The sequence below is a fragment of the Misgurnus anguillicaudatus genome, chromosome 12 (assembly GCF_027580225.2).
Source record: "Misgurnus anguillicaudatus chromosome 12, ASM2758022v2, whole genome shotgun sequence".
Lineage (NCBI taxonomy): Eukaryota > Metazoa > Chordata > Actinopteri > Cypriniformes > Cobitidae > Misgurnus > Misgurnus anguillicaudatus.
The window spans coordinates 19,226,374-19,242,688 of NC_073348.2; the positions used below are offsets into that span (position 1 = coordinate 19,226,374).

General features: G+C 37.5%; 1 protein-coding gene across 3 annotated transcripts in view; it reads right to left on the reverse strand.

Annotated features, from left to right (window-relative positions):
• The window catches only part of sardh (sarcosine dehydrogenase), a 72,919-nt gene that overhangs the window by 3,184 nt on the left and 53,420 nt on the right, over window positions 1-16,315 (reverse strand). For all 3 annotated transcript variants that reach the window (XM_055208904.2, XM_055208903.2, XM_055208902.2), the window contains 4 exons: window positions 12,995-13,088; window positions 6,901-7,063; window positions 6,233-6,401; window positions 5,720-5,855 (listed from right to left, as the gene is read on the reverse strand). In XM_055208904.2, the coding sequence (XP_055064879.1) occupies window positions 5,720-5,855; window positions 6,233-6,401; window positions 6,901-7,063; window positions 12,995-13,088 (562 nt within the window). The remainder of the gene's footprint in view (window positions 1-5,719; window positions 5,856-6,232; window positions 6,402-6,900; window positions 7,064-12,994; window positions 13,089-16,315) is intronic.

Consider the following 16,315-nt stretch of genomic DNA (forward strand, 5'->3'; position numbering starts at 1 on the left):
AGTTTAAAAAATGTGAAGCAACGGACTATCTAAGATTTGAAACAGACAGTGCTTTATAGTTATAGTGCGGTAAGAGTTTTATGTATGTGTCCTCACATTCCCCATCCATGACTAATGCTTCCTCAGCGTTATTACTTCCTCTATCAAGTCTCTCCGTCTAATGCTGTGTCTGTTTGTCACGTTTCTGATGTCTCTGGTGTGTGTGTATGTGTGTAATGCAGAGTACAGGTCTGATCAGATCAGTCTTCATCTCTGTTCAACAGTACTGCTGGCTGCAGGGTTGAATGAACCTCTCTCAGTTCTAGTTCACTATCTGTCCTTCCACATATAGTTCTCTGTCAGTTAGCATTAAGTACACATCCAGCTGTATCATGTCATACTAGAGATATGGTGGCTTTAGATCGCTACCATGCCTAGCGCACACACACACACACACACACACACACACACAAATTAAATGCATTTCAAATTCTTTTTAAAACACATCGCTTCCTTTTTATCCATGTTTTACAGCTTTACAGTAAATACATGCTTGTACAAGCAGTGTGGACCTAAGGAAAAAAAAAAATATAAAGAATACATAGCATTATTGCAAACTTTTCTTTTTCATGAGATATTAACATTAGCGATACTATGGCCACCAAAGTGTTTAAACTGGTTTGAAACACCAGGTCCTCTTTTTTTTGCTATGATACTTCTGTTTTTTATCAGTTGTTGTACTGTATGATGCACACATTGGTTGGTGTTGTTGTAATTGTCCTGACCCTCCTCCATTGTGATTGGACAACTCAAAATGTGACAGTGGCGAGCTGAGCGTTTTTCACATTTTACATTACTCTTGGCAACTAGTAAAAATGCATAGTGCTCAGCACTGAACGCTTAGCGCCTCGCCAGCTGCCAACATTTTTTTTTTGAAACATAGCATTTCCATTGAAAACAACTGGAAAGTACGCTAGCAGTTACAAAATAAGAACTAGTTTTCTTAAAAATAATCTATTATACAGTACTAGTATAGTACCAGTATAGTAAGTACTAGTATAGAATAGATCAGTGGTTCTCAAACTTTTTTAGCGTGCGGCCCCCCTTGTGTACGGCACATTCCTTTGCCCCCCCCAAAGGAAAATTTATGACAAAAAACTTTCTAAAATTTAAATTAAACAAAATATATTAAATTATACAAAGTTGGTTAGCCTTATTTTTTTAGGTTTAATTACACAGAATTCATGATAAATTAATGTATTTTATAAAATGTCATAAAACTGGGGCCCCCCTGCCACCATCTCGCGGCCCCCAGTTTGAGAACCACTGGAATAGATAATTACCAGTACCTAATAAATTTCTACTAGTACTTAAAAAAAAATAGGTATTAGTGACTATTGGAATCATAGACTGTAAAAAAAATGGATTAAATATTAAATATTACCCCATGCTGGATTAAAAATGACCCAATGTTGGATTGTTGTGCAACCATGTGTTCTGTCCAACATTTACCCAACATGGCTTAAAAAACAACCCAGCCATTTTTAGTGTGTAGTATCTAATAAATAAGCACAAGTAGGTATTATCTGATTTTTAGGTATTAGTATCAAATGAATAAATACTAGTATCAAATTGACTAGTTACCAGTGATGCCACAGTTACTTTGAAAAAGTAATCTGATTACTGATTACTCCTTTAAAAAGTAACTAAGTTACTTTACAGATTACTTGATTTTAAAAGTAACTAAGTTAGATTACAAGTTACTTTGTAAGTTACATTTCAGTAGCTGCCAACACCCCCACTGCCTCAACATTAAAAATGACAACCGGTTTTGCCAACACTCACTTTATTGGAAGTGCATTTTTAACAGTAACGTCAACAATGTATCTCCTGACATTTTAAGTTGAACTGTTGTGTTTTAAAAAACTAAAATATATATATATATATATATATATATATATATATATATATATATATATATATATATATATATATATATATATATATGAGTCTTTCTTGACTTCACTTAAAGGGACACCATGAAACTTTCGGCCACTAGGGGGTGCTAGACACGTATTTTTCACTTCTAGCGCCCCTAGAGCCCACAAGCGCCGCAGCACTGTCGCAAAGGAAAGGAACTGGCCAACCTTAAAACTAAACTAAAAACTAAACATTTAAAATGCTAAACGATCAACATTTTGAGACAACAGGGAGAAACGCAGTCATGTTACAACTTTCTGATGAGGAACTCGTCGTGGCAGAAGCCATTTCTCAATCTGAAGGTTGCAGCCTCCGGATGTCGTATTTCTAATACTTCATCGAGACTGTCTTATTTCACAATATTAACAATTACAAAGTTGACTATTATACTTAGTTAATCGTAAATTGTTGCAGTATGCTTATGACTTGCGAATGTAATGCTCAGTTTACCTTAATAACCCAGGCTTGATGACGTGTGCAGCCTGCATATTTGACCTCCGGAGGCTGCAGCCTTCCAATTCAGAAACGACCAGACGTATTTCCTTGCCTTTTTCCAAACAAATATTGTTGCATCCTCTCTCTCTCCCTCGCCACCAGGATTTTCCGCAATGGCGCTCGTTATTCCTCTTTTTTTTGTGAAAATCGCTCCAAATCCAAGTAAACCGATGCGTTTAGGTCTGCCACTTTGTAATACGTCACGCGAGTGACAGCGGAACGCAGCAAATGAGGAAGAGAGAAGAGAGAAACGCTCGGATCTGATTGGTGAATGAATAGGGTTTGGTTTTACACTGTGAGCAGTTTGAGTGCTATAGCATCCTGGATTGTAATGTAAATATCATAGACACAGTAAAAAGAAAGGTAAATACGTGAACACAGCATCTGAATACAGGGAACTATATGCAATATAATCGCCGTAATTTATAAAGAACATCGCATTTATGTATGAATCAACAGTTTATATAAAAAATTGCCTTAAAGGGGAATCGAACCCGGGTCGCCCGTGTCATAGGTCCGTGACACTAAAGACTGTGCCACAGAGTCACATCATAGCACCTGCTCTCTACACTCCTTAAGTAGCCTCCAGCAAAATTCACGTTAAAAACAAATTGTGTGGAGGAAGTGACGTATGCCGTAAAGCAGTCGAATTTTGTAGTTTTTTTGTGCTCTGGTTACTACCACAAACCCTAAGTTTTAAAATACGAGTAAAAGTGATACAGACCCCGTCAGGCTATGGTAGACATGTCATTCAACCTATTTAAAGTCGATGTACCATCACAAGGGTCTTGAAAATGTATTATGAAGGTTGAAAAATTACATGGTATCACTTTAACATAAATAGGGGTGAGCAGGGGCCATTTTCAGAAAAACTTAATTTTAAAAGTTAATGTTTTAGACAGAGATATATTTTTGTTGTGGTCAATAACTCACAAGTGTGGTCTATCAAAACCAGCTGGAATTTTGAACAAATGTAAAACGACTTCTGTATAATTTCACTTTAAACAAGAGTAGTGAATTGTTACTTTTGACCTTGACAGAAGGGACGAAAGTAACACACAGGTGGGTCAAAAGTAACACAACAAAACATGATAGATTTTTGTGTTACACTTGTTTTTATTAAATATATATTACTATGACCTCTTTAATATGTAACTGCAAACTTATTTTATCATTTATCTTTGTAAAAAATAATTAAATTACATTTTTATTTTAAATTTCAGTTTTATCAAATGTTTCAAAAGCAACCAACAGTACAAACTTAAATTGCTGAGACTAAAAAAAATTCAATAGTTTGAACACTATGAAAATAAAATTAAATCAAATTAGAATAATATAAATTTTTTACCATATTATACACAGTATTAGCAGCGGGACAAAAAACTAACAAGTGTTACTTTTGACCCGACAGGATCTACTTACTCTATAAACTCGACTTACTTTTATTTTGAAAAACTGAGAAGTCTTCAGGATGTTATTTACCTTGTAGATTTATCAGTATTGTAACACATGAAACGAGAAACACAACGCGTTGTAAGAAAAAAAAGACCGCTTTTGGAATGTACTTATCATGGTTGAAAACACAGTTCTGCATCTACACGTGGAAATCGGTGAGTAACGCGATATTTGTCAACTCTTTCAGAGGTTATATGCTAATATGCTGTCATAGTGAGATTTAGATGTTATCAGGGCTCGGAGAAAATCGCTTTGTTACTTTCGTTCTTCAACTCTCCCACACTTACTGGTTTTGCACTGAAGTCCAGCTTTTGTTGTTTGGGTAGTGGATGAACTCCTGCTCACTGCTTCGCACCACCGGGTGGGACTTGCTCTTAGTTTGACTGTCTGTGCCGTGCCGCGACTCCAAATGTTTTTTTTTTTTATTTGACGTAGTGTTTTTGTAGCTGCATCTCTCTTCTCTCTCCATTGTACGTTGTTTACGTTTGTGTCGCTTACACGTGACCTGAATTGTCCTCTTGCTGAAAACGTGACTTGTCGTACACCTGACTTCACTTCCCGAGACGCAAGAAGAAATATACAAGAAAATATATATTTTACTAAGGAAAATTTCAAAAATGGTAACGCACAGTGACTTGGATAAGTAACTTTAATCTGATTACTGGTTTGGAAATATTAACGCGTTAGATTACTCGTTACTAAAAAAAGTGGTAAAATAAGAGTAACGCGTTACTAAGTAACGCGTTACCGGCATCACTGCTAGTTACTAATAACTAAAAAATAAGAATTAGTAACAAAAATTGATACTAGCAAATGTAAAATGTCAAAATGCTTGCCATAAACACATCTGTAACTGGTAGGATTAAGTAAAAACATTTGTATCTGCAATAAATTGTTTCAAGAAATTTTAGATATATAATTTCTGCGGTTTTGACACTGATGCTACACTTATTAATGTGTTACTAAACTGGTTTACATCTACCCCAAATCAAAAGTGAAAATAATCAAATGAGATGCAGTACCTTTATTTGTGAAGTATTGACTGGACTACCTAAATATTTGCTTTACCACATGGATGTCTGTGGGGCCCTATAAGTGTGCTATATAGCCTGATATAAAATGACAGATACTACGACATTTTACCGCCCCATATTCAAGCTTTCAGTTCAGAACAAGAAGTACAGAAAGTAAAGAAATGCAAATGAGTCCTCCACAATAATGGATGAACTGTAGGTGTTCTGCTGTGAATTGTGCGTGACGGAGTATCCTTGATCTAATCATCACTCTTTACAGAACTGTTAAATTATTCCAATGAGGGCCAACTGGACTAGATAAAAAGAGGTTAAGTGCATAAGAGAGAGCAGCATCTCTTAATAGCCTAACTATAGAGGCTTTCTTAATATTTCTCTCATAAGACTCTGGACCTAATCAGTCAAGTTCAATTATACACATATGTTTCCATTAGAGTACGGGGTATGCATGTTACTAGTGTTATGCTTTAATAAGCTTTGTTTAATCATATTTTTGCATAAGAAGCATAAGAAATTTCTATCTATTCCATACCAATATCTCTAATTATTGTCTTCAATTATTGCAATGCAATCTGGGATTGTTGCCACTGCAAAAAATGCATGCAATGCTCCCTCAGATTCTGGCCAAAACTACACTAGTTATCTTAAACGACAGCATAATGTTGCAGTCTACCCTTTGAGATGGCCTTGTGTGGAGACTCTGCCTATCATTCAAATGCTGTCCAAGTATAAAGCTCACTACAGTATGTTCTACAGGAGAAGTATTGTACGGTACTCACCACACCGCCATCTGGGTTGCGAATATAACCATAGCCAATTGTCTTGTCGATAGCAAACCCAAACTCAGAGCGTCGCAGGTGGCCCACGGGGACGCCATTGCGGAAAATAGCTTCCAGACCAAACATTGGCACTTTTCTGTGGGCAAAGCAAACACACTTATGGTGACCACATCTTTTGACTGTTTAAATGGTTTTATGTTTTTGGTTTCATCATGGTCAGAGACCAAATCCAAATGTGCATTAATGCCAGCAAGCATTAATATTCTAAAGCAGTGGTTCTCAACCTTGTTCACTTCAATTTAAAGGCCTTAGGCAAAAAATTGGTTCAAATAATTCTAAGAGAAAAACAACTAAATTAATGCGTGCTAAAATTTATTAAAGGGCCCAATACAAACCCCTGTGGTTCCCCAGTTTAATCATAACATATCTACAGCATATAAACAAGCAAACAATATTGCAGATATGTTGTAAATATTCAATATATAGCCAAGCCATAGATGTGCTGCTACTCACTCATCAATAGTGAAACACACGATTCGTTTGCGCAGACCCTCTGCCTTTTGGGCCTCTAAAGCCTCTCGACCCAGGAAGGGAATGGAGCTCTTCATTTTACAGGTGAACGCAAGACCCGCCTCTAGGGGGGTGTCATCAGGCCGAAGATCTGCATGCCAATGCCTGTAACCTGACAGGAAGATTTCAATCACAAAATGTTAGCACACATGCTAATAAAAGAATATGGGTAACACTTTATTATAATGTTCATTAATTAACATTAGTTAACTACATTAGTTAACATGAACTAATGATGAACTGCACTTGTGCAGCATTTATTAATCTTTATTAATGTTAATTTCAACAATTACTAATACTTTATTAAAATTTGGTTAACGTTAGTTAATGCACCGTGAACTAACATGAACAAACAATGAACAGCTTTATTTCTATTAACTAACATTAACAAAGATGAATAAATACTGTAACAAATGTATTGCTCATGGGTTGTTCATGTTAGTTAATACATTAACTAGTGTTAAATCATGAACATTATAATAAAGTGTTACCAGAAAATGTATACTTTGGATAAAAGCGCCAATGAAATGTAAATCACCAAAAATATACAGTATATACAGCTTAACATATTACAAAAAGACATCTAACATAAAACATTTCCAAGTATGTACCTTTTTCAATGCTCAGGGAGTCGATGGCTCTGTAGCCTGCATTACAGATACCATGTTTGGCACCAGCGGCCATGACGGCGTGATAGACGGGCACACACGACTCTTTAGGAACGTGAAGCTCCCAGCCCATCTCGCCCACAAATGACAGACGCATGGCCCTCACCTGCACATAAAGAGGAAGAGTGGGAATTAAAAAGAGGGCTCATATACCTCAAAGGTACCAAATGTATACATATTTATATACATTGCCTATACAACATGCCAATGTTTAATATTGGGAGGGGAACTGCTTTACATGCCGATATTTTAGTTGGCCAATACATCGGTGCATCCCAAACTACAGTATATACACTCCCCTAAAGGATTATTAGGAACACCATACTAATACTGTGTTTGACCCCCTTTCACTTTAGAACTGCCTTAATTCTACGTGGCATTGATTCAACAAGGTGCTGAAGGCATTCTTTAAAAATGTTGGCACATATTGATAAGATAGCATCTTGCAGTTGATGGAGATTTGTGGGATGCACATCCAGGGCATGAAGCTCCCGTTCCACCACATCCCAAAGATGCTCTATTGGGTTGAGATCTGGTGACTGTTGGGGCCATTGTAGTACAGTAAACTCATTGTCATGTTCAAGGTACCAATTTGAAATGATTCGAGCTTTGTGACATGGTGCATTATCCTGCTGGAAGTAGCCATCAGAGGATGGGTACATGGTGGTCATAAAGAGATGGACATGGTCAGAAACAATGCTCAGGTAGGCCGTGGCATTTAAACGATGCCCAATTGTCACTAAGGGGCCTAAAGTGTGCCAAGAAAACATCCCCCACACCATTACATCACCACAGTGGTAACAAGGCATGATGGATCCACGTTCTCATTCTGTTTACGCCAAATTCTGACTTTACCATCTGAATGTCTCAACAGAAATCAAGACTTATCAGACCAGGCAACATTTTTCTAGTCTTCAACTGTCCAATTTTGGTGAGCTTGTGCAAATTGTAATCTCTTTTTCCTATTTAGATGAGTGGTACCTGGTGGGTGTTCTGCTGTTGTAGCCCATCCGCCTCAAGGTTGTGCGTGTTGTGGCTTCACAAATGCTTTGCTGCATACCTCGGTTGTAACAAGTGGTTATTTCAGTCAAAGTTGCTCTTCTATCAGCTTGAATCAGTCGGTCAATTCTCTTCTGACCTCTAGCATCAACAAGGCATTTTTCCCCACAGGATATTTCTCCCTTTTCACACCATTCTTTGTAAACCCTAGAAATTGTTGTGCGTGAAAATCCCAGTAACTGAGCACATTGTGAAATACTCAGACCGGCCCCGTCTGGCACCAACAACCATGCCACGCTCAAAATTGCTTAAATCACCTTTCTTTCCCATTCTGACATTCAGTTTGGAATTCAGAATATTGTCTTGACCAGGACCACACCCCTTAATGCATTGAAGCAACTGCCATGGGATTGGTTGATCAGATAATTGCATTAATGAGAAATTGAACAGGCGTTCCTAATAATCCTTTAGGTGAGCGTACAAACAGTGGTTTTAATAAAAAGTGGATGATATTTTCTTTTAAGATTCACCTTTTGTTTCACCGGACAAAGTCATATTCATTTGGAACAACTTAATGGAGAGTGAATGACACACTACTGTATTAAGGGTGAATTATACCTTTACAAGCTCTCCAAGACCAACTAGGGAACAAAAAGAAGAGCAGCCAGCCAAACAAGAAAAATCAACAGCCCTAAACAACACAACAGACAACAGTTCTTTTGGATAATAGCCTGGCCACTGTCCAAAACCTGCAGCAACAACAGACGCATCCCAGTGTATGGAGCGAAGGGGGAGAGGTGTTTAACTGTGCCAGCCCTGTGAGTTTAAACCGATATAAATCTGCCAGTCCTGAGACCATGTGAAGGACATCATTGTCATCAAGAAACAAACACTGCGTTCTCAACTTAAACCTGCAGGAAGATGCAGCAAATGGTACACTGTGTTTTTTCCTCAAAACGGCAGTCTAATTCGAACTAATTAGACTACCCACAATGCATTAGTGTCGACTCAGCCTACCAATGATGGTTTGTTTTATGCATACTGCACCAACACAACGGTAAAAGCTGGCTGAAATCCACAGCTATATTGGCTTTATGCTATTTACTCATATCAGTCCAATGGGAAACAAATGTGCCAGGCTGCTACACTGACTTAATCATTAATATACTGCGTCATAAACCTCATTCACTATTTACTATATAGTCAATGTCACATAGATTACTAACTCCTAATGACCCTTTAAGGGTTTATTTTATGTTAATACAAGCAGCTGGCTGTACATTATCCCCAGGGTGCGATTTGCCAGGGGGGATGCGTGGGATTTCCCCCTTTCTGGTCAATGTATCCCTGCCTCTGCTTAATTATTTTTATCCCCGGTGGGGATAAATTTATCCCCCCCTCAAACTGATCAGTGCTACTACACTAGTGGCGAGACGGATCACAAAATTTATCACGGATCCGTGGTTTGATTAAAGTCAATTTTGTTTTAAAATGCGCTACTTTGGGTGGCTCTGATGATACAGCTGCCGCGCAGCATCTCTGTATTCACAACTCTGAAGACTTGATCAATGTCCCGCCCAGGGCGCTATCTGATTGGTTACACCTCACGAGTAATAGCCTATCAACACTTGGAGATGGTTATGGAGCTGTGTGTCGAAACGATGAAATGCAGCATATTCAGCCGCATATTAATAAAGCGGGAATAAACATAACAATATCTGTTTATGATGACAAGCAGAGTTGGTGTCCCAGTCACACCACTGAGAATATCCGAAGTTACACATGATACATGCCGATGAGGCGTTTAGCGAGGCGCGGGCGCGTCCATTTTGCCAAATGAGGCTAAGTGACTAACACATAATGCATCTGACTTCTCTATCATTTCACTAGCTCAGCATCGCGGTGTAAAGTTAATGTTATTACTTTAAAAGCAGCATTAAAACAGTTTCTACTGTAATGGTTTAACTTTGCAATCAATACATTGTTCATATTTATGTTTAAGTTGACACTACGTTGTGCCATAGTTTTGCCATTCAAGATTTAATTCTTGCGTGTTTTTTCGTTGTGCATGATCACAGTTCATATGTGTGGGGAAAGATAAGCTATTAGAGTAAAAATATTGCGTTAGGCTGCTTCATGAGTTAATAAGAAAAAAGATTTTACAATTCCTGCAAATGCAGTGATGAGTTCATGTTCTCATGATTTATTTTATGAATTAAAATGTTTTAAAATGTGCTGTGGACAGAGACGCATTATGTCAAGAATTATAAAAAATCGTCAATAAGCTCATAATTTGTGCTAAAATAGTATAAATGTTTAGTTTTAAAACCATTTTGAAAAGCTGGTTATATTTTTATGTTTCTGCACAAGTTCAGCAGACAGTGAGGTTCGGGTTTGTTCCGATCAGAGGTCGTGAGCGGAGAGCGCATTTCTGAATATTAGAAATATTTTAATTAGAAATATATAAAACATAATAATAATAATATTATAATGGAATTTTGTTAGGTCGGTCAATGATTACCAAATTTCTCTCTCATATTGCTCTTCATAACCACTGAAAACAGTCAAACAAGTTAAAACTAGTGGTGGGTACAAAATGACTCATGACGAAATATGGTGGGTACCCACCATCGCCAAAATCGACGCCTATGAAAACATCCCCCCCTCTGTTTTTTTCACAAATCGCACCCTGATTATCCCTCAGATAAGCGCAAAAGTTATGCATTAATAATAAAGGTATAATGGTGCGTGATTAACTATTTAAACCTTGTTCATCTCTTGCCATTTGACATACTGTTAAGCTAAAAAAAGCTAAATTATAAGGTGAATCTTTTAAAGTGTGTGTGTGTGTTTGAGAGAGAGAGATAGGATGAGATATGGTGAGCAGATCAGATCAAAAGTGGATGACGCCAGCAAGTGTATGTGTGTATTTAAGTGCACCATATATCCTATTGTGCATGAACAGATTAACAAACACATACTGTACTGTAAACACATTAAGGTGATTTTTGTCTATGTGTGCATTTATCTGTGAGATCGATACATACACCACCTATCAGTCTCATGGATAAACTCACAAATATGCAAAGTTATTAATTTATTTATTAAAACCATTTAAGCATTTATGGCTATATTCATAGCAAGAACCATGTAATCTTAACACAAGGTCTCTAAACAAATTGATATAGCATAAGTTGGTAGATCAGTATTAGTATACAAAGTCTATGTTCACATTGCAAACTTTAAAGGGGTCATGAACTGGCTTATTTGATTATTTTGTACTTTGTCCACTAATAGCATTAGAAAGTACGTAATACGTTTTTTCTACAGTTTTTGAGCCTCTATTTTAAAACACACTGGTTTTGTGGGTGTGCCACATGGAAGATTTGGAAATAACGCCCACAGCTATTATTGGGTAACAGTGTTGCATACTGTATGTAAAAACCTTCAACCCCCATCTCTGCATGTGTACACTTACACAATGTAATTATTAAAGGTGTGGATATTATCCTGCAGAGGCGGTTGTTCGCATTACTATGATGTCATAGTCACACACTTTTCAAAGCAGGTAATTTCTGACCATGGTTTAAATAAAGTGTTGAGCTTTAAAAACGTACAGGATATTTTAATGGCATAACAACCTCCTTACTGTCATAAGATCAAGGAGAATTTGAATTCTCATTTCACGACCCTTTTGCACAATGTGCATTTGCTTTAAACACACATGGACAGCACACACACTTTTTTAAACATAAAAATTGAAGGATTCAAATGTAAGTGTAAGTCTCTTGGACATAAATGAGGACCGATTACGAGATGTTAAAAGGCGTAAAGAGCTGCTTCCCCTGTAGCCTGCTAAGTAATTAAATGTTTTGCTTTAAACAAGTGCAAATATTGCATCTATTTTGAATGTTTTTTTAAATGCTGCCCCACGGATTTATTGTATATGATGACTTTGTACCTCTGGATATGGTGAGATGAGAATCTGTTAAAATAATGCTTTTCAAAACACTCACAGCCCTGAGAGATTACTTTGTTGGAAAAAGTGTATTTGTTTTTATGTGTTCTTTTTGTTTAGACATCCATAGCAGCAGACCAGAAGAAAGTTCTGGTGATTGTGTAAAAGATAACTGCACAGTCAGCCGGTCAATAATACACAGCTGACTGTACATTATCCTTCTTACTACAAGCTACTTACTAGACAAGTCATTAGACACAAAAAACTGATGTGAGATTAAATATTTTATTAGGTAAATTAGTCTGGATGAGCAGTCAAATGTCACATTAGCCACGGGGGTTATTAATGAATGCAGATGGGGCAATCATCCAAACAGAATTAAGTATTTCAGAGAGCCATGCAATAATTTGAAGCCCTGTATAGCACTGTAGTAAAAACATTCATTTTCTATAAATGTCATATCCTGTGATTACCCAATCAAACTATTTTGATTTTTATGTCACACCCCCACAGCATGATACATCCTGCAAACTGTCCAGTGTCCTTAGGCTGTTTCTTTAAAGCAGGGGTGGGCAACTCCTGGTCCTGAGGGCCAGTGTCCCTGCAGAGCCTAGCTCCAACCCCAATCAAACACAGCTGAAAAATGTAATTGAAGTCTTCAGGACTGTTTGGAAATGACATTCAGGTGTGTTCGATTATGGTTGAAGCTAAACTCTGCAGCACTGTGGCCCTCGATGCCCAACCCTGCTTTAAAGGGACAGTATGTAGGATTGTGTCCAAAACTGGTACTGCAATCACAAAACTTGTGGCTAAAACTGGTATTGCAATCACACAACTGGTGGCCAATACACAACATGACAACATAAACATCAGTTGAGGGCTGCAACTCCACTTTTTAAATGACAATATCCTGGCCAGACTACTATTGTCAGTGATATAAGTATTTGAAATGAAAATGATTTCTTAATGTTAATCAGGGCCATTTTATGATTAATTGATCAAAATTTCTTACATACTGTTCCTTTAAAAGGTCACAAGCAAACATGAGAGAGAGAGAGAGAGAGAGAGAGAGAGCCTTACCTTGTGTCCAGCAGCATTTACTATCTTATGTGTAGAGAAGGGAAACGCGTCATTGCTGAGGTCTGTGTCCAACACTTCCTGCAGTAGTTCTCGACTGCACACACACAAATCACATATGCTGTTAGTTTACGGAGGTCAATTCAAATGTTTGTCTTCTATAGTTTTAAAAAACAGCTTTACAGAAAATACATAAAAAGGATTAGGAAATATATAGCAAAATGCATGTACATAAGCAATATTGCAAAAACATTTGACTTGTATAACAGCACAAATTGTATAACTTTGTTATTTATATTATTACTAGTATTATTACCAAGTGAAAAAATTGTTCTACTATAACAGTTAGTATCTTCCTTCATTAATAGTATTTTAAAGGGACACTTTTTTTAAATATGCTCATTTTCAAGCTCCTCTAGAGTCAAACATTTGATTTTTACCATTTTGGAATCCATTCAGCTGATCTCTGGGTCTGGCGCTAGCACTTTTAGCATAGCTCTGCACAATCCATTGAATCTAATAAGACCACTAGCAGTGTTTCGATATTTTTCCTATTTAAACCTTGTCTCTTCCGCAGTTACATCGTACACCAAGACCGACAAAAAGGTAAAAATTGTGACTTTCTAGGCAGATATGGCTAGGAACTATACTCTCATTCCGTTGTAATAATCAAGGATTTTGATACCATACCATGGCTGCAGGAGGCGTAGTGATATAAGGCAGCGCCCGAAAATAGTCCCCTTGGTAACTTTCAATAGGAGAAGACGGGAAGCAGATTTTCGGGCACTGTGTAATATCATTGCGACTGCCGCAGCCATGTTACGGCAGCAAAGTCCTTGATAATTACCTCTTATTATACCCATTATTTATTTTTGAGCGCGACGCTAATGGTCTAATCAGATTTAATGGATTATGCTAAGATACCGTATGCTAAAAGTGGTACCGACAGAACCGGAGAAGGCTGAATGGATTTCAAAACGGTAAAAATCTAATGTTTAACTCCAGGGGAGCTGGAAAATATACTTAACTCATTCACCGCCATTGACGAGTTATCTCGTCAATTATGAGTTAATATTTAACTAATAAATATGCCTTTCTGGACGAATTTCAAAGTGAAAGTGTAATACCGCTTTTATCCACTGGATGGCGCCAAACCGAATTTATCAAAAACGGAAGTTAAACAGATTTAATGATTTATTTTAACTGCCTTTATGTTTGATAGTCATTCTGAGTCTGATCTCTAATATAAATTCCTTTACAAAAACGCAATTTTTTAAGCTTTTTGCTCAAAATGTTGTATTTTTGAAGAGAAATATCCATATTTCAGTGGTTAAATTAAGTGGAAAAAGTAAATATATAATGAAACGTTTTTTCTAGGGATGTCCCGATCCGATCACATGATCGGAAATCGGCCCCGATCACGTGATTTCGGACTTGATCGGAATCGGACGTCACCTCCCGATCAAGACTCGGATACATATGGAGGGTTTAAAATCCATCAAGGTCTCACTCTGCTCCGCGCCAGTGTACGCGCTGCGCTGGTGCGTGTGAACTGATGAGAAGAGGCTTGTTCGACTTCATGCGGCGTCACAAGAACCGGCAGCCGGATGACGTCAAAGTTCCGCGAGAGCGATTTAAAAGCAAACTCCTCCGTATGATTTCGCAGATCACTCGCGGGGTCGTCGGCCGTCACCCGGGTGTCGCTTGTTGCGCCCCCGATTGAAGCCGAACAAGCCCACTGACGTGTTTTCATTCATAGGCTTCACACTCGTGCGTGCAAGGAACCCACGACAAAACCGGGTTTTTACCGCTCATTTAAACGACGCGTTTTTGTCACCATGTGCTCAGACGCAGCTCCGCGTCTCACTCAGAACCTCAAGAACGCGCATTCGCGCAGGATACTTAGAGATGAGAGATAGAGAGAGAGGTAAGAATGGTGCCCATGTCGAAAAAACTTAATAGAAGTCTAGAAACAAAGTATGTATAGCCATGTCACTCATCTCATTACAATATGCTAACTAGATAACTGGATACAACTGATTGTATAGTTTAATAAAATAATGTATTTTGATTATACAAATTAATTACGACCAAACTATAGGTATTTTTTAACTAACTGCTGACCAGCTTAGGGAATCTCTATGGCTATTTTATAAGACATATTGCTGAATCAGTATGTTGTTTTTCTTGTTAATTGAGTCTTTTTGGGTAGCCTATCTTATGCCTAGAATTAGTCAAGGAGGTTAAGTCTTATAACTTCCTTCTAAGTTTGATCAATTGTGCATAATGATGACATGTGCAACAAATGCATATAGGGTGTCAGACTCATAGATTTGCATAATTTAAAGTTCAGGTTTTAAAGTTTGGGTCAACATGTGGCACAGCTTTTAAACTGAAACTTATAAAATCCTATCAGAGGTACAAAATTTCATTGAAACATACCAGTGGCTTTGCTGTCATCAGGATTAAACATGCTACCCCTCGAACCCTCCCTCCCAACAGAGCATCCCCACAAAACAAATCCCAATTTAACCCCTGTACATATACCATAAATATTCTAATTATTTTTTAACACATCTATAATTATGCGCTGGCACAGAGTTAGACTCTTTTGACTCCACACAGAAACAGCAATGCGTGCAGCATGACATAAGGAACATCCTGGTTCTGTTTTTCGCTCTTCTTTATTCTTTTTTATGTATTATAGAAGTATCGGATCGGGACTCGGTATCGGCAGATACTCAAAATCAAATGACTCGGACTCGAGGGCAAAAAAACCTGATCGGGACATCCCTAGTTTTTTCCCCATTTTGTTTGTTTGTTAATTTGTTTATTGTTTGTTTGAAAGCAGAGGGTGTGTTCTTTAATTTGATATAATTTGTATGTTTATATATTTATAGAAGATAATTTTTCCTGCAAGGAATTTTGTGAAACTTTTGTTAAAATCACAAAAATGCCGGTGGGCAACTTTTTTCAAAAAGGCTGGCGGTGAATGAGTTAAAGAGTGTCCCTTTAAGTAATATGCTTACTTACTTTTAAGTAGTATGCTTACGAATCATCAATATGCACGGCGCTGCATGACTTTAAACCTATCTAGCTTATCAGCGAGTCTCGCAAGCCAATCAGCTCTTCTGTTTGGCCTTTACAGAGTCCGCCAATCAAACTTCTCAAAATTTTTATCAGCCACAACAGATAATTTTTATTTTTACATAGCAACAATCTTCTATAGTTTACATGTCAGGGAGCAAATCTTCCGGCAGAAAAACAGCAAAAAATATCAATTTGCCGAATAAAAAAATATTAGAAATAACTTCACTTTTTAAA